Source organism: Lithobates pipiens, unplaced genomic scaffold, assembly GCF_037356315.1.
Source record: "Lithobates pipiens isolate NorthernLeopardFrog02 unplaced genomic scaffold, aLitPip1_a1.2 Scaffold_19, whole genome shotgun sequence".
NCBI classification, from domain to species: domain Eukaryota; kingdom Metazoa; phylum Chordata; class Amphibia; order Anura; family Ranidae; genus Lithobates; species Lithobates pipiens.
Window position 1 is genome coordinate 259285859 of NW_027507764.1, and position 23516 is coordinate 259309374.

General features: G+C 38.0%; 1 protein-coding gene across 1 annotated transcript in view; it reads right to left on the bottom strand.

The window, feature by feature from the left end:
- Window positions 1-23516, bottom strand: part of IRX4 (iroquois homeobox 4) — a 39089-nt gene that overhangs the window by 14341 nt on the left and 1232 nt on the right. Inside the window, exons 2-4 of the mRNA XM_077491936.1 lie at window positions 18723-18871; window positions 17956-18207; window positions 17189-17295 (exon numbers count right to left, since the gene is read on the bottom strand). Of these exons, the coding sequence (XP_077348062.1) occupies window positions 17189-17295; window positions 17956-18207; window positions 18723-18767 (404 nt within the window). The 5' untranslated portion in view covers window positions 18768-18871. The remainder of the gene's footprint in view (window positions 1-17188; window positions 17296-17955; window positions 18208-18722; window positions 18872-23516) is intronic.

A 23516-nucleotide genomic window follows, 5' to 3' on the forward strand; every position in this document is an offset into this window, starting at 1 on the left:
CAGCTCCCGAATCCAAGATGGCAGACGCAGACCTGGAGCGTGGTGAAGAATCGCTGTGGGGAAGACAGTACTGGACTCCGTGGACTGGTAAGTATCTCTTTCCTAAAGGTCAGCAGCTACAGTATTTGTAGCTGCTGATTTTTTACATTTTTACAACTCCAGTGAAGTTCCTCTTTCTGCATTCTTACTCTTTAAGAGTTCTAACATTGTCACATGGCAATATCAGAACTCCACGATAGGCTGAAATTTCTGAATATGGTTTTGGGATATAATATACACATTCGATTCACTAAAAATGCCGGACTGCAGCTGTGCAACTAAGTTTGCCTGTCAATCTCCTGAGCCGTCAGAATAGATACAGGATCATCCCAGTCACCCATGAAGAAAGGTTAACAGCTTCCAACTCAAACAATACAATCATTGTGCAATGTTGGTGATCACTGGGAATTTGGATCAATGTTCCAAATATTATACGTGTGTGTTTATGTGTGTGTTTGGGGGCAGCCACTTACCAATAAGAATATTAATAATATTTGTTCTCAGCCTACTGGAATAGGGATTATTACTGTTTTGCAGCAATTGGTTGTAGATGCAATTTCTACCAGGGTACAACTGTTGGGGAGGGGGGGTTGCATTAGAATGTAAGCTACTGATAGATACTGATGCGATTGGCACCATGTTCTCTTTACAGCACTGCAGAATACGTCAGAATTATGTAAATGTATTATAAAATATTGTGCAATTTTGGGGGGAATGGGGTGGGGGTTGATTTGGTCATTAGAATGTACTCATTTTGGGTGCAGAGATTGACTGGCCCAGTGATCTCTGAAAAGCAATGTGGAATATGAAGGATAATAATTTGTGACTGTGCTGGTTTATTGGAGTTTAAGCTACTGGGGTGCAGAGAATGATGTGAATGTCTTAGTGTTCTGCGGACAGTACTGCAGAATATGTCAGAGCTATATAAATGTTTAATATGACAGTGTGTGACTGTGGTGGGGATATTAAAGTGTAAGCTCCTATGGTGCAGAGACTGATGAAGGTGGCTTAGTGTTCTCTGCCCCCCCCCCCCCCTGCCCCCTCTCTCTCACCCTTTGAAGCAGGAAAGAGAAAACTCAAGCAAACTCCATGCAAATAGCTTACTGCTTTAACCTCCCTGGCGGTATGATTATTTCAGATTTTAGGTGCTGAAAGCGGTACAATTATTTTGCATGGAAATTTAGCATTTTATATTGTAGTCCTGTAATTCTTAGGAATAACTCATTTAAATCTGTCTAAACCAGAGTCTAGCAGACATCCCGGGTATGATAAAGTTTGAAAAATTTAATCATAAATTATAATATAATAAATAACTAGAAATAATTATACCAAATAATAATATAATAATAATAAAAATTATTCAATAATGTAATGAAATCAAAAACACTGAAATTTGCTCAGTTGCAGAATTGTCACTGTCATTACTTTTCAGTATTTGATGGCGGATCTCCCCACAAGTTGCTATCGCTCAATTCTGCGAGTGATTCTAATTTATTATCGCTGTTTTCTAGCTGGTCTAAAACCACTTTTGCTGTAAAGGGACAGTTTTGGTTGCTATGGACAATCTCCAGTTTCCAGACAGAAAGAAAAGTATTTATATTATAAAACTGCATGCAGGACACTGGGCAGACCACCAGGGAGAAAGGGGATGTGAAATAATTACATACAGCAATGTAATCTGTAAGATTACATTATACTGTATGTAATGTGTGTGTTTCACTTTTTGAAATTGTTGCCGTTCTCCATCCCCGTGAGTCGCAACGCTCACAGGGAACGGAGCTCGGCTCCGTGATATATCGAGCGGAGGACGAGCCGCTTGCACAGAGGGGGGACATTGCTGGATCCAGGGCATAAGGTAAGTAAACTCATCCTGGATCCAGCGATGCAGTCCCGAGTCTGGCTCGGGGTTACCGCTAATGGTACTGATTTTTCACCCCGAGCCTGACACGGGAATACCGCCAGGGGGGTTAAACCAAGGACCCCTGTACAGCAAATCAGAAGTGGTATTATATCTGTCTGTGTATCACAAGATAAAATAAAGTGTATACGTGTAGATCAATCTCAAAACTTTTCAACTAATTAGTCATTGTCTGTAAATACTTATGACCTGTGTGTTACATATCAAAAATTTTACCACAGCTGCTCCTTTTCATTCACATTCATTATACTTTGTACATATGAGTTCTACTCCTAACATTTGTATTAATTACAGGTTGTAACTATATAATTAAAAAATCTTGTCAGAGGAGAACTATGGAGGTTGGTATAGTTGACCTCTTCTAGATTGTAAGCTCTAACGAGCAGGGCCCTCTGATTCCTCCTGTATTGAATTGTATTGTAACTGTACTGTTTGCCCTCATGTTGTAAAGCGCTGCGCAAACTGTTGTCGCTATATAAATCCTGTATAATAATAATAATGCTAGTTGGCTGGCTTCTGCAGGCTTCAATGGTTTTTGACTACGCTGGAAGTGACTGATTTGCATGTTTGCAGCCATTTGAGTCAGTGCCACAGGAAGTATAAACGTCAGAAAATCAGCATGGTAGCCAAGTGTTCAAGCAAGTCAGCATATATTTTTCTTCCATTGCTTTCTTCTTTCCTGTGAAGGCCAAGTGAATCAATTTGGCTGAATACTTATTCACTTTTATAAGTGTGTGTTGGCAGGTATAAGTGCACTTTGATTGTTTCTCCTCCTTTGGTGATGTAGTTGGTGGAGTTAGTGCCTCTTCATATGCCAGCTGTGGGTGGAGCCCAGTGGAGTTGGGGTATGGGAGCAGGACACCCCTTGTCAGTAAAATGTATTGCTGTGCTGGAGGGAGAGAGAGAAAGAGTCCTCTGCTGGGCTGGACTGCCAGGGTGATCAGAGGAGGATACATTGGGGGAAAGATGGAGCAACCTTGCCACCCCTGACCTTCCTGTAGCAAGTCCTGTGGCTTAGTTTAGGCTGGCCTCAAAGTGAGGAGCACTCTATGGGGTTGATTTACTAAAGGCAAAGGGGTTGATTTACTAATGGCAAATAGACTGTACACTGTGAAAAGTGCAGTTGCACTCTTCAAGTGCATTTGCTTCACAACATAATACATGAGGTAAAGTTTCACTTTGCAAAAAGTACCCAATTATGTTCAACCAAAATGAAAAAAAAAAAAGATTTTTTTCTTCCACATGATTGGATGACGGAAGTCAGCAGAGCTTTTGCACATTTACTAAGCTCTGGAGCAACTGCTCCTGCAGAATGCAATTGCACTTTACAAAGTGCACAGTTTATTTGCCTTTAGTAAATCAACCCCAAATTGTCTGTACACTACAAGTGCAGTTGCTCTAGATCTAAGGGGAACATGCAAGGGAAATACAAAAACATGCTTGCACATGATTGAATGATAGAAATCAGCAGAGCTTCCCCTCAGATCTACAGCAACTGCACTTGCACTGTACAGTACATTTCCTTTAGTAAATCATCCCCTATGTGTGAGAAAGGAACACCCTGTGTGTGAGCCCCTATGGAAAGAGTCTGGCAATATCTGGGAAGATGGCTGTTATGGTTTTGTGACTATTCTGAGTGTTCTGCACTAAAGAGGCAACTGTCAGGAAGTCATGATAGGGAGACTACTGTTAGGAAGTCATATAATAGAGGTATGGTGTTCTGCACTAGAGACTACTGTCAAGAAGTCATGATAGAGAGACTACTGTTAGGAATTCATATAATAGAGGTATGGTGTTCTGCACTAAAGACTACTGTCAGGAATTCATATAATAGAGGTATGGTGTTCTGCACTAGAGACTACTGTCAGGAAGTCATGATAGAGAGACTGCTGTCAGGAAATCGTGATAGTGACTGTTATAAAGAAGAAATGTCATTGTGCCAGTGTGAGGACTATGCAGTCAAGCACTGAAAATTCTTTTGGGGTGGACATTTTTTATTCTGGGTAATAGGCCTCAGGCCAGGAGAGTGTAACATATTATGCTGGAGCATCTCCAAAATGACAGATGGGTGACTATCCCACCCAAGAAGAAGCAAAGTGGGTCCAGAGTCAGCTTAACAGGAACAGCCTTACACGTGTGTCTTAGCCCTGACAACCACTCGCCACAACACATATTTACATCTGAAGTGAAAGGCATAGTATTCTTGCAAATGGAAGACTAGAGACTAGCTTGGTGGCAATCAATGAACCATTGCTTAGAGCGTTCTATGGTCATCAGTCTTTCATACTTCCTTTCAAATTGAGAGACCAGTAAACAAGTGGTTATTAGGCAGTTCTGAAAGATTTATAAAACCTCAGATAAAGTAAGGTTCCAAAGTTAGAAGTGCACCAAAGATCACAGTGTAGTCATAGGAAGTAGGGGACCGGAGAAAAGAGCAGTTCACTATTGTGTCATTATTATTTTATGTTTACTAAGTGAGCAATTGGCCAGAATTTTGGAGGATTTCTATCTGCTTTCTAAATGCTTCATGACTGCTTGCCAGACACCTGGAAAGGCTATAGATGTTTGATAGGAAGTCAAACAAAGTCTGAAGAACCAGCTTTTAGAATCTCCCTGTGGGATTCTCAGGCAATTTCAACCATGTTTAACCAGCATTCAGTCATAAAAACAACTGAACAGATCAAAGCAATCTACCACCAACCCTTTAGATCCGTTAACAGCGTGGAAAGTAACTGTTGATGGTAGGTTGCATTAATTTTGTTGTCATTTTTTAGATTGAAGCAGAAAGAATTAGAAACAGATTTTAATGTACCCCTGGCTGGAATCTTAACACCTGTTGTTGAACACCCATAAGGTTCAAAGTGCACTCAATAGCTATTTGATATAGCAGTTGTTAATCATTTGCCAGGCTTCAGCGTAGCCTATCATACACCAGCTGAAAGACTTGTTGTTTTGCAACAATCAATCAACAACGTATAAAGTGATGTTGGGTACAGAAAGGGCATGTGCCATAAACACAATTCCATGATCATCTAATGCAGTATGTGCTTCTCCTAAACATTCTTCTTGTCAGTCTTCCTGATAACAAAATACACAGGTTTCCTTACATTCTTTACCTAGATAAATATCCCTAGGGCATGGCTCCATAGACTTGTATACGGTGCCGACAACTAGGCTGGACCTTTGAACTCGGGAAATCTCAGGAAGTTCTACAAACATATAAGAATTCATTTTCCCCAAAAGCTTTGATAACTTTCCTGAATTTGTTTAAAAGATTTTCAAAAAAGTTAAATACTTAAAGTTTAGTTCCAGCCGAAAATTGTTATTTTTTGTTTCATTGTTTTTTTTGTTTTGTTTTTTGCAGGCTGTGTCCATTCCCCCACATATCCCGATGGGTAGAGGTGTACAATTTTGATAATATTTTATTGCTGTCTGTGCTTCTTCCCATTATGGAGATAACAGCTCTCCCCATTTCTCCTACAGGTGCCACAGGATACAGAAGGCAATAATCTACCCAATGAGGGTGTGAAAATTAAAATCTGATAAAAATATAAACTTCCCCCCCCCCCCTCTATCCAAAAGTTAAAAAAAGAGAGAAATATTTGATTGGTTTTAGGTTCTAATTTTAAGAGAAATATGTAATCTGCCTTTGCCTTTGCTTGCCTCCGCTTGAAGATGCCATTCGCGTGTCTTTATAGCCTACTACACACATGCCGAATGTCAAGCGAAATTCAGCCCGTGTATATGGCAGCCACTCCAACAGAAGTTCAGCCGACTTTTGTTGAAGGGTCATGACCGGAAAAGGTCTGCCAATGGCTAAGAGCGCTGACGGGAGTGTTCTTGCGCAGGGACGTCCCCCTGTCAGAACACAATAGCGCAGTGGGGGAGATCGCCATACTAACATTGGATTGTTAGTACAGCGATTCCAACCTGAGCTGACAGTTTTTTCTTCATTTAACCCACTGGATTGACTGGGGGAAAAAAACTAGTAGTGTGTACGAGGCTTAACACAAAACAATTACGTATCCAGTAAAGTCAGAACTCTTGATCTGAATACTCTTTTTTTGTACAGTTATTCAAGGTACTCATCTCCAACCAGCATCTTTCTTCCTCTTTTATGAAGATACTGAGACACACAGTGAGGAGCAAGCTCTCCACTGGAATACCAGAGAGCACTAAAAATCTGATAGAGGTTCCACCTAACTCTTTTTTTTTTTTTTTGGTGGAGAATGCGGGCAGCGATTCACCTAACTCTTTTAACAACTATAACAGTTGTAGCTGAAATTGGTTTTACACCATTAGATTAGCATTATGCAGCAGGAAGCTAGTATATTCAGAAGGAGTGGCCATCCTACATAGTTACGTCATATTCAATAAAATCTAAACTCAGAGAAGATATAAAAGACAGAAAATAAAGCAGCTCTATATTCAATAATACATCATTAGGTGTATTTTTTTTTTAGTTAATACTGTGCTGTAATGCAAAGAGCATACTGATAGGAATGGATAGCTCATCAGTCTGCTACTTCTCCTTTCACTGTCCATTCATATTTTGGGGGAGGGGCATACCCGGAAGTCCAATTCAACAGTAGCAGAGAAAATCAGGTCTCTACTAGACAAAGCTGCACTATGCAACATTGTTGTGTAGACTAGACTACGTGGACAGGAATACAAATCCTTTGGCAGACAAAACAGCTCTCGTATATGTATTTCATATGTATATTTAGCCTGGAATTTAGCATTATAAATACAACAATTATTGGAAAGTATCCTATATTTAAAATCTCATAGAAAGCATTTACTCTCATAGAACCATAGGCAACACTTATTTTTTTCATTTTGAATAGAGCTAGGAAAGGTTATATATTTTTTTTTTTTACTTTCACTTCAATGATAATGGTAAACAGAAGAGGGGGAATCTCCTTAATGGGAGCTCAGACAGCAATAAAAACTGGTAAGAGTTCTAATCCCTCTCCATTCTATCCAAAACAACAAAAAAAGTTTGACCTTGAGTTATTCTTTAACTGCTTGCCGACCAGCCGCCATCATTATACTGTGGCAGGTCGGCACGATCCCGCGAGATGTTGTAGCTGTACGTTGGCTCCCTTAAGCGGGACAGCAGGCGCGCATGCGGCCAATGTGCATGGCCGGCGATCGTGATGTGTCAAAAGTGTCCAATGTGTCCATAATGTCACAGTCCCAATAAAAATTGCAGATGGCCGCCATTACTAGTAAGAAAAATAATAATAATAAAAATCCCATCAATATATCCCCTATTTTGTAGCGGCTATAACTTTTACGCAAACCAATCAGTATATGCTTATTGTGATTTTTATTACCAAAAATATGTAGAAGAATACTGGTCTCAGCGAGGGGCATCGATAGTTTCAAAAAACTATTAGATAAGCATCTGAACGACTGCAATATTCAGCTATATACAATGTAATACTGACATATAATCACACACATAGGTTGGACTTGATGGACTTGTGTCTTTTTTCAACCTCACCTACTATGTAACATAGGGTTCTCCACTGTCAGCAGCGATGTGCTGTTTTTTTTTTTTTATATCTGCAAAGCAGGGAGTAAAAACTGACACTTCTCTTATTAAAAACAGCACACACTACACACAGTAAACATTGTTAGGCATGCACTTAACCCCTTCCAAAGCCAGTGTCATTAGTACAGTGACAATGCATATTATTAGCACTGATCACTGTAATAGTGTCTCTAGTGATGTCAGTGGCAGTTAGTTCCCTCCCAGGGATTGTAAAGTGAATTTTTTTTTTTTTTAAATAACAAACATGTTATACTTACTTCCACTGTGCAGCTCGTTTTGCACAGAGTGGCCCTGAACCTGCTCTTCTGGGGTCCCTCGGCGGCTGTCTCTGCTTCCTCCCGCAGGTGCTTCTCACGTTCATGCGAGCTCCCTCACATGGTGAGAAGCATCTGCGGGCGTGCTCCCATGATACAGCCGGTGGCTATAGCCGCTCGCTGTATCACACGGCCCCGCCCCCCGCGCTCCACGTTAGTGGATGTGATTGACAGCAGCGTGAGCCAATGGCTGCGCTGCTTTCCATCCATCCACTCCAGCCAATCAGCGGCCAGGCTGAACGGTGGAAAGGATGTCGGGGGACAAGCGCGTGACCTTCGAGGGGTGAGGTAAGTAAAACGGGGGGGGGGGGGCTGGGGGCGCAGGCACTGTCAGTTGTTTTTTCACCTTAATGCATAGAATGCATTAAGGTGAAAAAACATTTGCCTTTACAACCCCTTTAAGCTCTATTTGTGTGAAAAAAAATTATACAAATTTGTTTCAATTTGAAGATTCGTTTGAGTACAGCGTTGCATGGCCTGGTCATGAAGGGGGTAAATCTTCTGAAGCTGAAGTGGTTACTATGATCAGTAAAACATTAAAAGACCAACATATTAGCATTTGTACAATTGCCACTGCTTGCGCACAGATTCCAATTTTAGTGTTACAAAGCCAGACCTGGGCTGGCAATCAATCAGACAATTTAACTACTGGACACAAGAGCTACACTATCTGAGAAAATGTGTAGGCTGGTTTAAAGGCGCCCATAAATAAGTCAGATTTTTTTTTGTTGAACCAGCAGGTTGAATGAAAAAACTGACCTGATTCCCTGATCGACACACTCGATGTGGATGAGGAAATCCTCCCCACTGAGCTATTGTACACTGATAGAATACATTGATCGCGGTTGCAGTCTATGGCGTGCAATGCTGACTGAATGTGGAAAGTCCGAGAGGGCACTTGTACATCGGTAGTTTGACTTCTGTACAACTTTGTAATAGAAAATTGAGAATCTGGTCCCCAACCAGACCCAACAAAAAAAGGGGGAGCATGTGGACTATCTTGGTACAGGTAAATTATGTAAACAAACAAATATATATACAGCACATATGTAAAAAATATAACAACATTTATTGCTACAAAAACAACAACATTGATATCTAAAATTGCAGATAGTATAGTATTTAAAATTTAAATACTATACTATCTGCAATTTTAGATTTCAATGTTGTTTTTTTTATCAATAAACTTTGTTATATTTTTTTACATATGTGCTGTATATATATTTGTTTGTTTACATACTTTGCCTGTACCGAGATAGTCCACATGCTCCCCCTTTTTTTGTTGGGTCTGGTTGGGGACCAGACTCTCAAACTTCTATTCCATTTAATTTGGATGATGGTACAATAGGTATAATTCTTGACTTCATTTTTTGTTGTGAGGCCACACAATTATTCTGTACAACCTTAGTTACCCAGACATGGATCAAAATTGGGCTGGTTCCAGGTGAACCAGCTGAATTTTGATTTGTGTATGCCTTGCTTAATCTTCTATGGGCTTCTCAACCTCGCTTGTAATTAAAGGGCAAAATTCACTGAAAGCCTATACACTTCTTGCCCTTAACCAACTAAAGCTAGAATGACACCAGAAAAACATACATTTACACACATTGGGATTTATTTAATACTGAAAAGTGGCTGTTCACCTACCAAAGGGAATGTTTACTTCAAAAAGTGTACATTGGCCTTGCAAAGTGAAGGTTAGTAAAAAAAGACGAAAAAAGATTTTGGCTTTAAATATCCAAATATATGGAAAGAATTAAAAAATATATATTTTTGCTAGCAAATGATCAGTATTTACAGTGAACACAGGTTTATCCAATTCATAAACACTCAATTTTCAAAGTGTCAAAGTGAACATTTACTTTTTTATTTTGAAAAGTCTATACTCAAACTGACCCCAATGTCTTTAGTTCAGAAACTCAGCAGAGTTTCCAAAGGGCAGAGTTGCCAAAGGGCAGAGTTGTGGCCTACTGTACCAGAGATACTTTGATTTCTACTCTAACACTCTACTCACACTATACGTCCAGGGCAGTGTCTAAGACACTCTTTCGACATGCCTTTACACAACAAATATCAGTGCTGGCAGCCGAATCATGTACCTGTTGTAGATAGGTACAGGAATCTGAGGCATGCATCAAGCATGTAGGTGCAATACAGACACCCTGCCCTCAGTGTAACTGCACATTGTCTCCATCACTGCACCTGTCAGGGAACGCAGTGGTCAGGAGTTTTGTACATGGGGGCGAAGCCTGATGGGGATTCACAAACACTAGTTTCGCATCAAGTCTGCTCCCCCTGTGAATCTGCCCACTTCCTATTGTGAATTACAAGGTGAGAGCACACCTGATGGTGAATGGTTGCCTCATCTTCCCCATCAGGCTCTGCCCAAAGCAGCATCACTGGTTACCAACAGGCTGACAGCTGTAAAGCAGATCTTAACAACCAGTGACAGGGAGAGGGTATCAGAGGCAAATATTCCACTCTGCTACACTGCGTACAGGGACAAGCATTCTGCCTGTCTCTTTACACCATGTTAGAGTAAGCTTTAATTACCTCCAATTTTGTTATCTATGAATTGGAGGTAATTATTTTGAATTTGGTGCATTAATAGCGTCATGTTTACAATGTGAACAAAGAACTACATGAATCTGCCACACATTTCTGAAAAGTCACGGAAATGGGTGGTAGGGAGTTTTTTAATCTGACATAGGCCAATTTAAGGGCCATAACGGTAGAAAAATGTTGGCAGCACTTCTTCAGTTTTATCTCAAGCTATCCTTTCATCCTGTCCAGTTTACCTCTGTGAACTACAGATCCCCTCCCCCTATGTTATGGGCATGAGGAATATGCGTTCTATAGTCCTAACATAGTTCCTGCCCTAGGGTGACAATACTGCTCCTCCATAGATACAGTACAGTGAGTGAGTGTTGTCACCCTAGTTCACTGCATAATTATTATACAGCCATAATGTGACTAGTAAGATACTACATATTATTATTATTATTTATTTTTTTTGTTTACACTTTAAGTGCCTAGGATCTAATAGGGAAAGTTACCCTCAGCAAGTAGCCACAAGTCTTATGGTAAAAGGTGCTACTATGAGTTCTATATATAAAAATGTTCTCAGAGGAAGAGGTTTACTTTTATTTTTTTATCCTTAGCTTATAATCATATGCTTCTTTTTATTTTCAATCCTACACATACAAAACAACATAGGTATGCAAACTGGGTCATAAGAATTCATGTCACTTTGTAGTAGTTCTCTCTTCCCCAATAAAGAGGCCAAGAAAAAGAGAATTTTCCTAAAGGTCACCTCCAATTCTGTGACTGATGGATGAGGTATTATCCCATGAACATTGACATGCTACTAGTAATGACACTAATAAAGCATTCTTTATGCTGATCTATTGGGAATTAAATGAATGTGATTGATATACTAATTGTTGCAGTAGTGGTATACATTTCTACCAGAGGAATGTCTGGTAGGCTTCGTAATTAGCCTGACAGTTTGTGTTCTTGGTCTTTAACACCTTAGCAAAATGCTTGGCTTTCAATATTTAGTGCTAGTCTCCCTAAGCAACCAATCCACAGCCATGATATGACCAAAAATATAAAAATATTATTAAAAATTGAAATTTACATTTTAATGATTGTATCATTGTTTATGGAGCTGTATAACCTAACAGAATGAGGCTATGAACTCTAATGCCAGTATTGTGACATTGAGATGAAATTAGTCTTTACCAAGAGTAGGCTACAAGTCTTTTCCAGGGGTAGGTAACTTCGGCACTCCAGCCGTGGGAAAACTACTAATCCCATCATGCCTCTGCACCTGGAAGTCATGCCTCATGTGGCTTTTAGTTCCACAACAGCTGGAATGCCAGGGTTGTCTACTCCTGGTCTATTTTATAGGCTACCTACTTACTGCATGTAGCAAGTGGTCAAGCGATGAGAGGGGTCTGCTTCCTCTTTGGATCTTTATTGGCAATGGGCGGTTCTTGATAGGGCCAAGAACACAGATGATGTGATGACATCAATGTCATTCCTTCCATCCTTACACTGTAAGTGCAGGGTGTCATAATAATGCTCAATGAGGGGGTAGGTCCTGCACTTACAGTATGTCCTCAGTCTTCAAGGGTTGAAGGACACTGGACTGAGGACATCTTTTGATGCAGGGGAATAACTGTGGGGAAAGCTCCGTAGAGAAGATAAGTATTGCAGCTTTGGAAAAATAAAAGCTGGACTTTAACCACTTCTCGACCAGCGCACGACGATGTACGTCAACAGAATGGCACGGGCAGGCATATTGGCGTACATGTACGTCCAATATTCGTTGCCGCCGTGCCATCGGGAGCGCGCCGCCGGCGGCGCGCTCCCGCGCTGGTCGGGATCCCCGTGAGTCCGGTCGCGGGACCCGCGGACTCGATCGCCGCGGGCATCCCCGCGATCGTCTCACGGAGCGGCCGAATGGAGGAAATGCTGTATAAACAACATTTTCCCATTCTGCCTAGCAACTAGTGACGCTGATCTCTGCTCCATGTGATTGGAGCAGAGATCAGTGTACACTAAATGAAAGCCCAACTCCCCCACAGTTAGTAACACACCCCTAGGAACACTTAACCCCTACACTGCCACCCACTGGTTAACCCTTTCACTGCCAGTGTCATTTACACAGGAATCACTGCATTTATATAGCAGTGATTACTGTATAAATGACAATGGTCCCAAAAATGTGTCAAAAATGTCCGATGGGTCCCCGACAATGTCGCAGTCACAATAAAAGTCGCAGATCGCCGCCATTACTAGTAAAAAAAAAAATAATAAAAAATTATTAATAAAAATGCTATAAAACTATCCCTATTTTGTAAACGCTATAACTTTTGCGCAAACCAATCAATAATCGCTTATTGCGATTTTTTTTACCAAAAATATGTAGAAGAATATGTATCGGCCTAAATTGAGGGAAAAAAATGTTTTTTTATATATTTTTGGGGGATATTTATTATAACAAAAAGTAAAAAATAATGCGTTTTTTTCAAAATTGTCGCTCTATTTTTGTTTATAGCGCAAAAAATAAAAACCGCAGGGGTGATCAAATACCACCAAAAGAAAGCTCTATTTGTGGGAAAAAAAGGACGTCAATTTTGTTTGGGAGCCACGTCGCACGACCGCGCAATTGTCAGTTAAAGCGACGCAGTGCCGAATCGCAAAAAGTGGTCTGGTCTTTGACCAGCAAATTGGTCCGGTCTGAAATTGGTTAAGTAAGGTTGCTAGTTAAGTACACATGACTGCACCAGATACCATTTACGGAATTGTATAAGAAATACAGAACAAAAAAATAATAATTAAAAAACAAGCAAGTAGACATTTAAAGGCCACATCAAAGATTACATTCAGGTGAATGTTACAAGACATTTAAAAAATACTTTCCCTTTACATATAGCAATGGTTACTATCAAGACAACATTTTTTAAGCCCCAAGTGATCTTTTCTGAGTCTGTACTTCATAGCAGCTATACGGGTAGTTAAATATTTTGCCGAAGTGTAAAAAAAAAAAAAAAAATGATGCTGTTTGCTGTGAAATGTTATCAGCCCTTGCCACATCTTCCCTGCATATGGAAAACCTTTAATGGAGTACACACTTGAAAAGGTCCTCCTTCAATTATAATGCCAGATTCAGCAGAATGTGCAGTTACTGCACCGTTTTTATTTGTGACAGACTACTTCACCATTAAGTCACTGATTTGAAGTGACTTTCTTAGATTTCCCAGACAAGTACCGTATATATCGCATCAAGTCAATTGTGAGTACAGGAGCACACAACAATTTTTTTGTATTCATAGAAAATGTACAAAGTTTAAAATGTATATTTGCAGGAAATTAACAGACTAATAAACTGCATAAAAAAATTCAGACAATGTCCTCTGTTTTTTTTTTTTTAAGGAATTTGGGCTTGTTCTTGCTACAATTAGGACCTATGGCCATAGGGTCATTTAAGAGTTTGCAGCATTCCCAGTGTGTCTAGTGCTCGGCCAGGTGTCCATAAGTAATAAAGGATTGGATATTTCCAGCTATGTGCACCTACCTTTGCAAAAAATAAACTCCTTGTTGGAATTTGAAAAAGCAAAAATACCAAAAGGTGGGTGGAAACTTTAAGTGAGGTGGAAAGTGAGCCAGGCATATGTTAGGGAAAACTATCCATAGGTTCATAGGATAGATGATTGGTTAGTAACTCACCATACAATTGCCAGGCCAAAACTAAAACATCACATTTGGGTGCAATTACTTTTTAGCATACATGGAATGTGCTTTCCTTGCACATTCTGGTGTTCAGCTGAGAAACGTTTGAGGTCCTCAGATGAACAGGTGAGAGCTACCCAGCTAAAGCCAATGGGGCTGATTGGCTAGTGGAGAGACTTCAATGAAAATCATATAAAAAAAAAATCATATAAAAAACATCTACACATGATTGGGTATTTAAAGTGGACAAGATTTTGCTTATTACATAATTTAATAATTGAAGTGGATAGTCCATAATTTTTTTGTTAAGTTTCTCAACTCCTTTAGTATTCAGCCTCACTGTATTATACAGTATGAACTTTTCTTCTCATTGAACTAAACCAATACTGTGCCTTCCACATACATTTGTTTTTTTACTTTAACAGCCATATCTGACCTACATAGAAAACAAATAAAAAAATCTGTGTTTTTTGGGGCCTGGTTTACTAAACTGTAAAGTCTGGTGAAATGAACTTGTATTCAGTTAATCATCCAATCATGGGCAAGAGAAGTTCCATTTTTAATATGCTCCTCCACATGACTAGATGTTTATGTACACGTCAATTTACCCCAATTCACCTACCTTTGTAGTTTAGTAAATCAGTTCTATAATGTTTACACTATATGCGCAACTGTGCCAATCAGAATGCTCACACAATATAGACATAGCATGAGATGCTTGGGTGTATCAGTCCCTTGGCAGGTCTATGTATACAGACATACCCCACGTTTAATGGGGATTATTTACTAAAGCTGGAAAGTGCAAAATCAGGCTCACTTCTGCATATAAACCAATGAGCTTCCAGGTTTTATTACCAAAGCTGAATTAAACAAGCTGGGATTAGAAGCTCATTGGTTTCTATGCAGAAGTGAGCCTGATTTTGTACTTTCCAGCTTTAGTGAATAAACCCCAATGTGTACTTAAAAGTGGGGTATGCCTGTATTGCTACATTTTACTATAAGTAAGTTATTTTAACCCATTACTCCGAATATGATGCAATTTGAGGTAAACATAAAAATACAGCTGATCTCTATATAACCAAGTGACAAGTGTGAAATGCTAGCATTATTACAGTTAAATAGAAAATATAACCTGATTACATTTGAACTTATCACTACTGAAGACATATTGAATGGCTAGATGATAGTATGGACAGTAAAACGTTGCATGGAGTCTGAACTTTTTTAGAATATTTTATCATAATTTGGGAAATATTTAAAAAAAAGACATTAATAGTATGAGTTTGATCATAGCAATCATTGCTTTTTCATATCAAAGCCAATGTGTTTATTAAATGATGATGTTAAGATAAATGTAAATGAATGAGCACTTTTAGAAATGTTCTTAAATAAAGGAATGCAATGTGCCTATATGTTTTAGCATATATTTTTTTATCTTGACCTATGCCTTTACTATTTCTTACAATAAAGTGGTATTATTGTCAAAAGTGTGTCTTGCAAAGGTTCTCGATACTGTGCAGTTGTCAAAAAAAATATGTTTTGTTGCTCTGTGATTGCCTATCCCCCCTGGCAGGATGCTGACACAAACCGCCTCAAAATGATAAGGAGAAAAGGCATTTTGACCATTGGAAGCAGTTGTCAAGTAACAATTTGCACCTGCTTCTGAGGACAGCATAAAAATCCAAAAACAGCTCCCAGTAATTTCATTTTATTTTCAGCAATAATTTGGAACAACCTGGAATTGATAAAAAATTTCCAACGAGTTGACTTTTGTTTGATCACGGTTATCTTCTATGACAATTTTAACCATGAGCGTTATCAAGTTTTCAGGTGAACATGTTAAAATAGTGATGGGCAAATAATGTAATAAAAACAAATGAATAAATACATAGGTAAATAAATACAAACCCTTATGCTGCTGGTTTTCAAGGCTCTGTACAAATATGGCTTTGTAAGGTTAAATGTTACAATAACTGCTCAGTTATAAGTTTTTCAACCTTATTAGTGAGAAATGACACTGTAAAGGTCAAGCACTACACGTTTTTGTCAGTAGAATTTCCCATTAAGGTTAATAGGACAATGACGGCCAACCTGCTAGACTTTTGAGGCCTTTCATTTGTTTCCAGATTCCTCCAGAAGGTTACAAATTATCATTTTAATTTTAGACTTTTACAAACAAGGGTAGAAAAATCAAGTGAACTGCAGACCAGACCTGCTGTAAGGAAGATATACTTCCAGAGATATAGAAGCAATGTTTAATACAGGCATACCCCACTTTTAAGTACACAATGGGCTTTATTTACGAAAGCTGGAAAGTGCAAAATCAGGCTCACTGCATACAAACCAATCAGCTTCCAGGTTTTATTACCAAAGCTTAATTGAACAAGCTGAGGTTAGAAGCTCATTGGTTCCTATGCAGAAGTGAGCCTGATTTTGCACTTTTCTAAATAAACCCCCATTGTGTACTTAAAAGTGGGGTATGCCTGTAACATTTTAGCAACTGCAATAGGGCCTAGTAACAAAGTACATGGAGTAATAGTAATGTTACGTGAAAAGAATGGGCCAACAGTAATCCATGACACTTAAGCTGCATACACACTATACAATTTTCTGTAGGTTTTTTTCTTTCAGATTTAACAAAACCATATAATATGAGGTCAAACCTTAAGAGTTTCAATTTGTATGCAATCAGGCAGACCCTTGGACTACATGGTTTTGGTAAATCTAAAGGAAATCACACCACAAAAGTTGTATAGTGTGAATGGGGTCTTAGTAATAGGTCATTATTTCTGATTGCACTGATCACTGAGAAAATAACAGCCACAACTTTAAAAAAAAAAAAAAAACACAAATTTTGTTTGTAGCTAACACCAGCGGGGCACATAAATAGACACTGCGGTGGAATGCTATGCACAGAACACAAGCTACCAATGCAAGACCACAGAACTTTAGTAGCATGAAAAGAACAAACAGTAGTGAAAGTGAGTAATAATGGAAAGCTATAATAAGCCTTAAAAGACAAAGAGTGCATTTCATTTCTGTTTAGTGGTTTGTTTATATTGCTTTTTGGGAGTATAATTTATTACAAATAGCAAGAATATTTAGTGAATGATTTACCTGTCATACTGGTACTGGCTGAGGGTATGATCATAAGGATAGTAGGCAGCAGTCTGAGTGATGCCTGCATGTGCAGATCCAGTGCCATCTTTCGAATCAAATGTGTTCTGTAAACAGAAGGTCAAGTGTGCTTTATATGGCTATAGACACATATATTATCTGATTTACTGTTCATGCCACAGCAAGACAGACACATACCCCATATTTACAATCTCATTTTTTTTTTTTTTATCAAACCATTGCAGGCACTGTATAATAACACTAATATAACACTTCTAAACACAAGACAAATTAGCTCATTCTCATGACAGATTTGGATATGACCTGTGTATATATAATGAATAGCAACATTATACATTTCCTTCCAGAACTCATTTTATGGTTAATATGTTTGTAGATAAGAGAAACAATTCATACACATTTAATACATATTCTGCTCTACAGAAAAAAAAAAAAAAGATAAAGCGACTGACAACATCCATCTCCTGCTGTCACATCTTGTTTATCTTTTTGAGAATAGGGAAGATAAATCCTCTATGCTAATCTGAAGAATAACTGTAATACTAGCTGATAAGGGAAACAGCAAGCAGGGGTGTTCTTTCTTTCTTTTTTTTTTTTTTTTTCTTTTTTATTACATTGTGTGTGTGTAGGTGTGAATAATTAATGTGTGTGAGTGTGAAAACACACAAAGCACTACTTTTCTATTCTGTCAAAGCAACCCCCCCCCCCCCCCCCCCCTATAAATATAAGGGAAGCAATGGTCTTACCAGGGAATAAAAGGCAGAGGCATCAGTGCCATAGGTGACATAGTTTCCATAGCCCTGGGATCCGGTGTAAGGGTTGCTATAAACTCCTAAAGCAGCTGCAGAGTTGAGCTCATGCCTGGCAGTGGCCAGTAATCTGCTCTCATATACAGGACAATAGACTGGGGTCTGAGCAGAGGCGGCCGCAGCTGTATCTGTCAGAGTCCTTCCACTAGATTCACAGCAGGTAGACAAGGAATTGGTGGTCATCAAGAACTGGGGAACACATAAAAAAGGCATGCAAAAAAAGATCAGCCACACCATAGCAAAATTAATAAAAAAAAAAAAAAAAAAAGAGTACTAAATAAATAAATAAAAAAACCCTAAAGCCCTAAATAAATAAATAAAAAACGCCTAAAGCCCTAAATAACTAAATAAATAAATAAATAAAATAAATGGGATCCGCTAAAGGTTTTTTTTTTTTTTTTTCAATAAAAAATTGCAATCACACCATCGCCCTAATGCATAAATGTGACATATCTGCGATCAGAGGAATATATAGAAATCTCCAGTTCTGATAAAGAAATGTATTTCCGTCAGCCAAAATGAATGTACAACCTTGTAGGACATAAAATACTTGGGTTTGGACAGCTTTGTCCTGTATAATCACTTTTTTTTTTTTTTTTCTTTTTTTGTTCCCCCCTCCAGATCCTTACTATTACCTTAGATCGCGATGTGTATCACGACAGTGTTTTAAGTGTGCCAGGTGTGTGATGAGGACAAGGTCTTACCTGTGGGGTGGATGAGTAAGGATAGCCAAACTGAGGATATGACATGATACATCAACTCCTGGATCCCAGGGAAGGTAAAGAGATGCTGGAGCTACTACAGCTGTACTCTCTTCTCTAACAATAGCTCGGTCACCACAGCTTTCCAGATGCTTACAGGAGAAAGAAGAAAACCATTTTTTAATATATATATATATATATATATATATTTTAACCCCCTTTAAAATCTTCCAAGCTACACTTCTACTAAATTCTTGAAGTCCCTTGAAAAGTGTCCAATAGGACACCATAAAAACGTCTCTGTCATAGAGCAACAACAATCAAAACACTCAAAAACAAAGCAAGAATATAAAAAAATAAATATATAGAAAAGGCATCAGGTCAGAAGCAAGTTGCTTTAAACAGTGCTTGGAGTGACGTCACGAGACCCTTTAATTCCCAGAACTGTTTTTTTTTTTTTATTATGGATTCGGATGCTGTGCATCCAAGGGTGCAAAATACTAGTATACAACTATTGCTTTTATGGATCGTTCAAGTGATCTTACAAGCTAATTATAGGTGTTCCTATAGCACTCAGGCAGGTTGAGAAAATGAATGATTTGATCTAAACAATCACCGAAACACCCATTAATGATTTTTTTTTTCCTCCGTATTCACTGAAGGGTGGTAAGCAATTTAATTAGAAATTAATTAATGAGCATCTGTTTCTTCCCACCTTACTCTAAATAATCAGTCTCAATTACAAAGGAGAGCCATGTAAGGACATAAATGGGACTTTTTCCCCCTGATCCTGATACATACGAGGACTTTCACTCATTTAAAGGTCTCGGATTAAATGTCAAATCCGTTTCTTTCTTTTCTTTTCTTTTTTTTATGCTTTCCTGTCTTGCAACTCGACATTTGCCGATAATTAATTCTACTTTTTAATTATTACATTTTATGTAGGAAGGACACTTATTAGCTTAAAACATTTGGGTCAGTACGAAGTTTTGCATGTGTTTTTGTGATTTTGTTTATTATTATTATTTATTTTGTTTGAAACAAGAATGGTTTTCTTATACAGTAACATTCTATATTAGATTTTTTATTTTTTTTGTATTTTTTATTAATAATTAGTGTCAAACGTATGAAATCACATAATGTCCCAGAGTCGGGCGATCACTCTCCAGTTTATTATATATTATATAACATATATTATATATTCAGGACACCTCTTTTTTTTTAATATATTAGTTTTGGCAGAAGTCACTGTACAGGCATACCCCATTTTTAGGTACACAATGAGGTTTATTTACTAAAGCTGGAAAGTTCAAAATCAGGCTCATTTCTGCATAGAAACCAATGAGCTTCCAGGTTTTATTACCAACGCTTAATTGAACAAGCTGGGATTAGAAGCTCATTGATTTCTATGCAGAAGTGAGCCTGATTTTGTACTTTGCAGCTTTAGTAAATAAACCCCATTGTGTACCTAAAAGTGGGGTATGCCTGTACAGTGACTTCTGTCAGAACTAATATATTTAAAAAAAAGAGGTGTCCTGAATGTACAATAATTCATTAAAAAAAAATTAGGACGAGTTACATTATATTTTGAGAGTCCTTTGGGCTTAGCACTAGTTTTCAGCAAGTGTCATTATTGGAAAAGATAAGCTGTGTTCAATGAGTGTGAGGATGACTGGTTGGAGAATGAAATGTGGGAATAAAAAGAAGTGTCCTGAACTTACAAGAGGCAATAAAAAAAGTATTGGTTACAATAGATTTTGATAGTCCTTTGGGCTTAGCATTAGTTTTCAGAAAGCCTCTCTATAGGAAAGGGTTAGCATCTTTCAATAAGTATGAAGATGACTGGTGGGGGAATTAAAGATGGGAATAAAAAAGAGGTGTCCTGAAGTTACAAGAGGTAATAATAATAATAAAAAAAAAGTACTGGTTACAATATGTTTTGAGAGTCCTTAAGGCTTAGCACTAGTTTTTTCAGCAAAGCTCTCTATAGGAAAGGGTTAGCCTTCAGTGAAGATGACTGGTGTGTCTGCCATGTATTGCCCTGACACAGGACAGGCTGGGCCAGGACAGCAGAGGAAGTCTTCTCCTAGGCATGGTGTGCTGACTTGCTGAGATAGCTTCCTGGGTTCAGACATGTGGATAGCCCCAGGGTCACACTCTAATTAATGACGGTGTTCTCTTCTTTTCCCCAGCTGGAAGACTACCTCCCAGAGACGAATCTGCCCACTCCTGACAGCTCGATTGAGGGTGATTGATGACTATCTGGAGACCACTGTACGTCTAATATAATATATACCGCTTAATTGCTTTCATTTACAGATGAAAACACCTCTCATCACATTTAAGTTAAACTGTCCAAGCAACATGCTAGATCGCTAGAACTATATTTCATAAAGTGCCACTTAGGAAAGTTCCCCTCACTTGCTCATATTAGACTATTGGCTTCACTGAACTGGATCAGCAGATGAGTATTGAAAATCATCTACTTACTAATTAATCTATCTTAATGGCCCTTAATATGTTTACAGCAATTCCACGAATACATTTAGATATATACAAATTGACAGTTCCATAGATTCGCTGGATGGATGGATGTATTCAGTGCTGTATGCAGGATGATATATATATATATATATATATATATATATATATATATATATATATATATATATATATATATATATATACACTTTGTGAGCTGTAAGGACCCCACTTCTAGGTTTTCTCAGGGGATTCCTCATCCTTCTGATAATAACATATGAAATCAACACAGCTGACAAGCATGCCATTTTAATAAGTGTCTTCCCTGACATCTGCATAACAAAGGCTGTCAAATGGAAATCACTGAGAGCAGAAAGAGGGAAATAAATGAAATAAGTGCCAGCTTAGTTGGTCTAAATGTGTACATGCCAGTCTGCTTTATCAATGAGAACTCTGATACGGAATAATCCAGAAAGCAGATCGATACGGGTGGTCTTCTGATCCCTGTATCTGATGGGAGAAGAAGCTTTAACACAATGCTTCCTCCTTAAATTTCCAGGCAATGCCCAGGACAGGACGTGTTCTCATGTAGGTTAACATTTCAGTTTGCAAATATATGGTAGATCAGAGCATGTCAAATGTGAATGGCCGGGGCCTCTGCTTAGTATACACAAGTACCTGAACATGGGCTCTGATCGCCAGACATCAAGATAAGCGAGCCCTGGAAATGCACCGATTAATTCATCTGTCATTCCTATATTTTATTACAACGTTTTGATATATAGGTAATATTATCACTCATCTGCACGGAATCCCAAGCTGGCCTGATCGCTGACAGCAGGCAGTCTATGACTATACCCCCTCACTGTATGGGCATACAGAATACACATACAGACATATAAATAACTTACTTGGAGTTTACATACCTATTATGCATCTATACATACTGTATACTCTGTATCCACATATAGAACAGATATGCACAAATATAAATAACTTCCTTGGACTTTATATTCCCAGTATATATCTAGACATATACACTGTATCCACATATAATGAGGACATATAGAATAGATATGCACGAATATAAATAACTTCCTTGGACTTTAAATTCCCAGTATGTATAAAGACCTATACACTATATCCACATATAATGAGGACTTATAGAATAGATATGCACAAATATAAATAACTTCCTTGGACTTTACATTCTCAGTATATATAAAGACATATACACTGTATCCACATATAATAAGGACATAGAATAGATATGCACACATATAAATAACTTACTTGGACTTTACATTCTTATTATACATCTATACATACTGTATGCACTGTATCCACATATAATGAGGACATATAGAATAGATATGCACAAATATAAATAACTTCCTTGGACTTTACATACCTATTATAAATCTATACATATACACTACACCCACATACAATGAGGGCATATAGAATAGGTATGCAGAAATATACACTACTCCCTTGGACTTTACATACCTATTATACATCTATACTGTGTCCACATAGAATGAGGACATATAGAATAGATATGCACACATATAAATGACATCCTTGGACTTTACACACCTGTTATAGATCTATTGTATATATACACCACATCCACATATAATGAGGACACATAGAATAGATATGCACAAATATGAATAACTTCCTTTGACTTTACATACTTATTATACATATACAATGTATATGTACAACCTTTATCCACATATAATGAGGACGTATAGAACACACGTGTACTCCATTGGACTTTACATACCTGTTATAATTATATACATATACACTCTGTAGAGTGAGGACATTTAGAACACCCATAGACAAACATAAACCCCTTTATTGCACTTTACATACCTGCCATACATATGTACATGAGATGTATACTACACATATAATGAAGACATTTAAAACAGCAGATATCCACAATTCGAACTCACTTCATTGGACTGTATATATATATATATATATATATATATATATATATATATATATATATATATATATATATAGATAGATAGATAGATAGATAGATAGATAGATAGATAGATAGATAGATAGATAGATATACACACACACACACACTCACACATACAATGAAAACATTTGAGAAAAAATGAGAACAATTATAGAACACTTCATTGGACTTTACATACCTGTTCACTGCCTTTGGTAAGTAAGAATCGATTCTCATTTATGATATTTTAATATTATAAAGAATGATCAACCCACATACTAACAAATTGCCTTCTGGGTGTAAGCAGCCTGCCCCAGCACAGTTGAACTCAA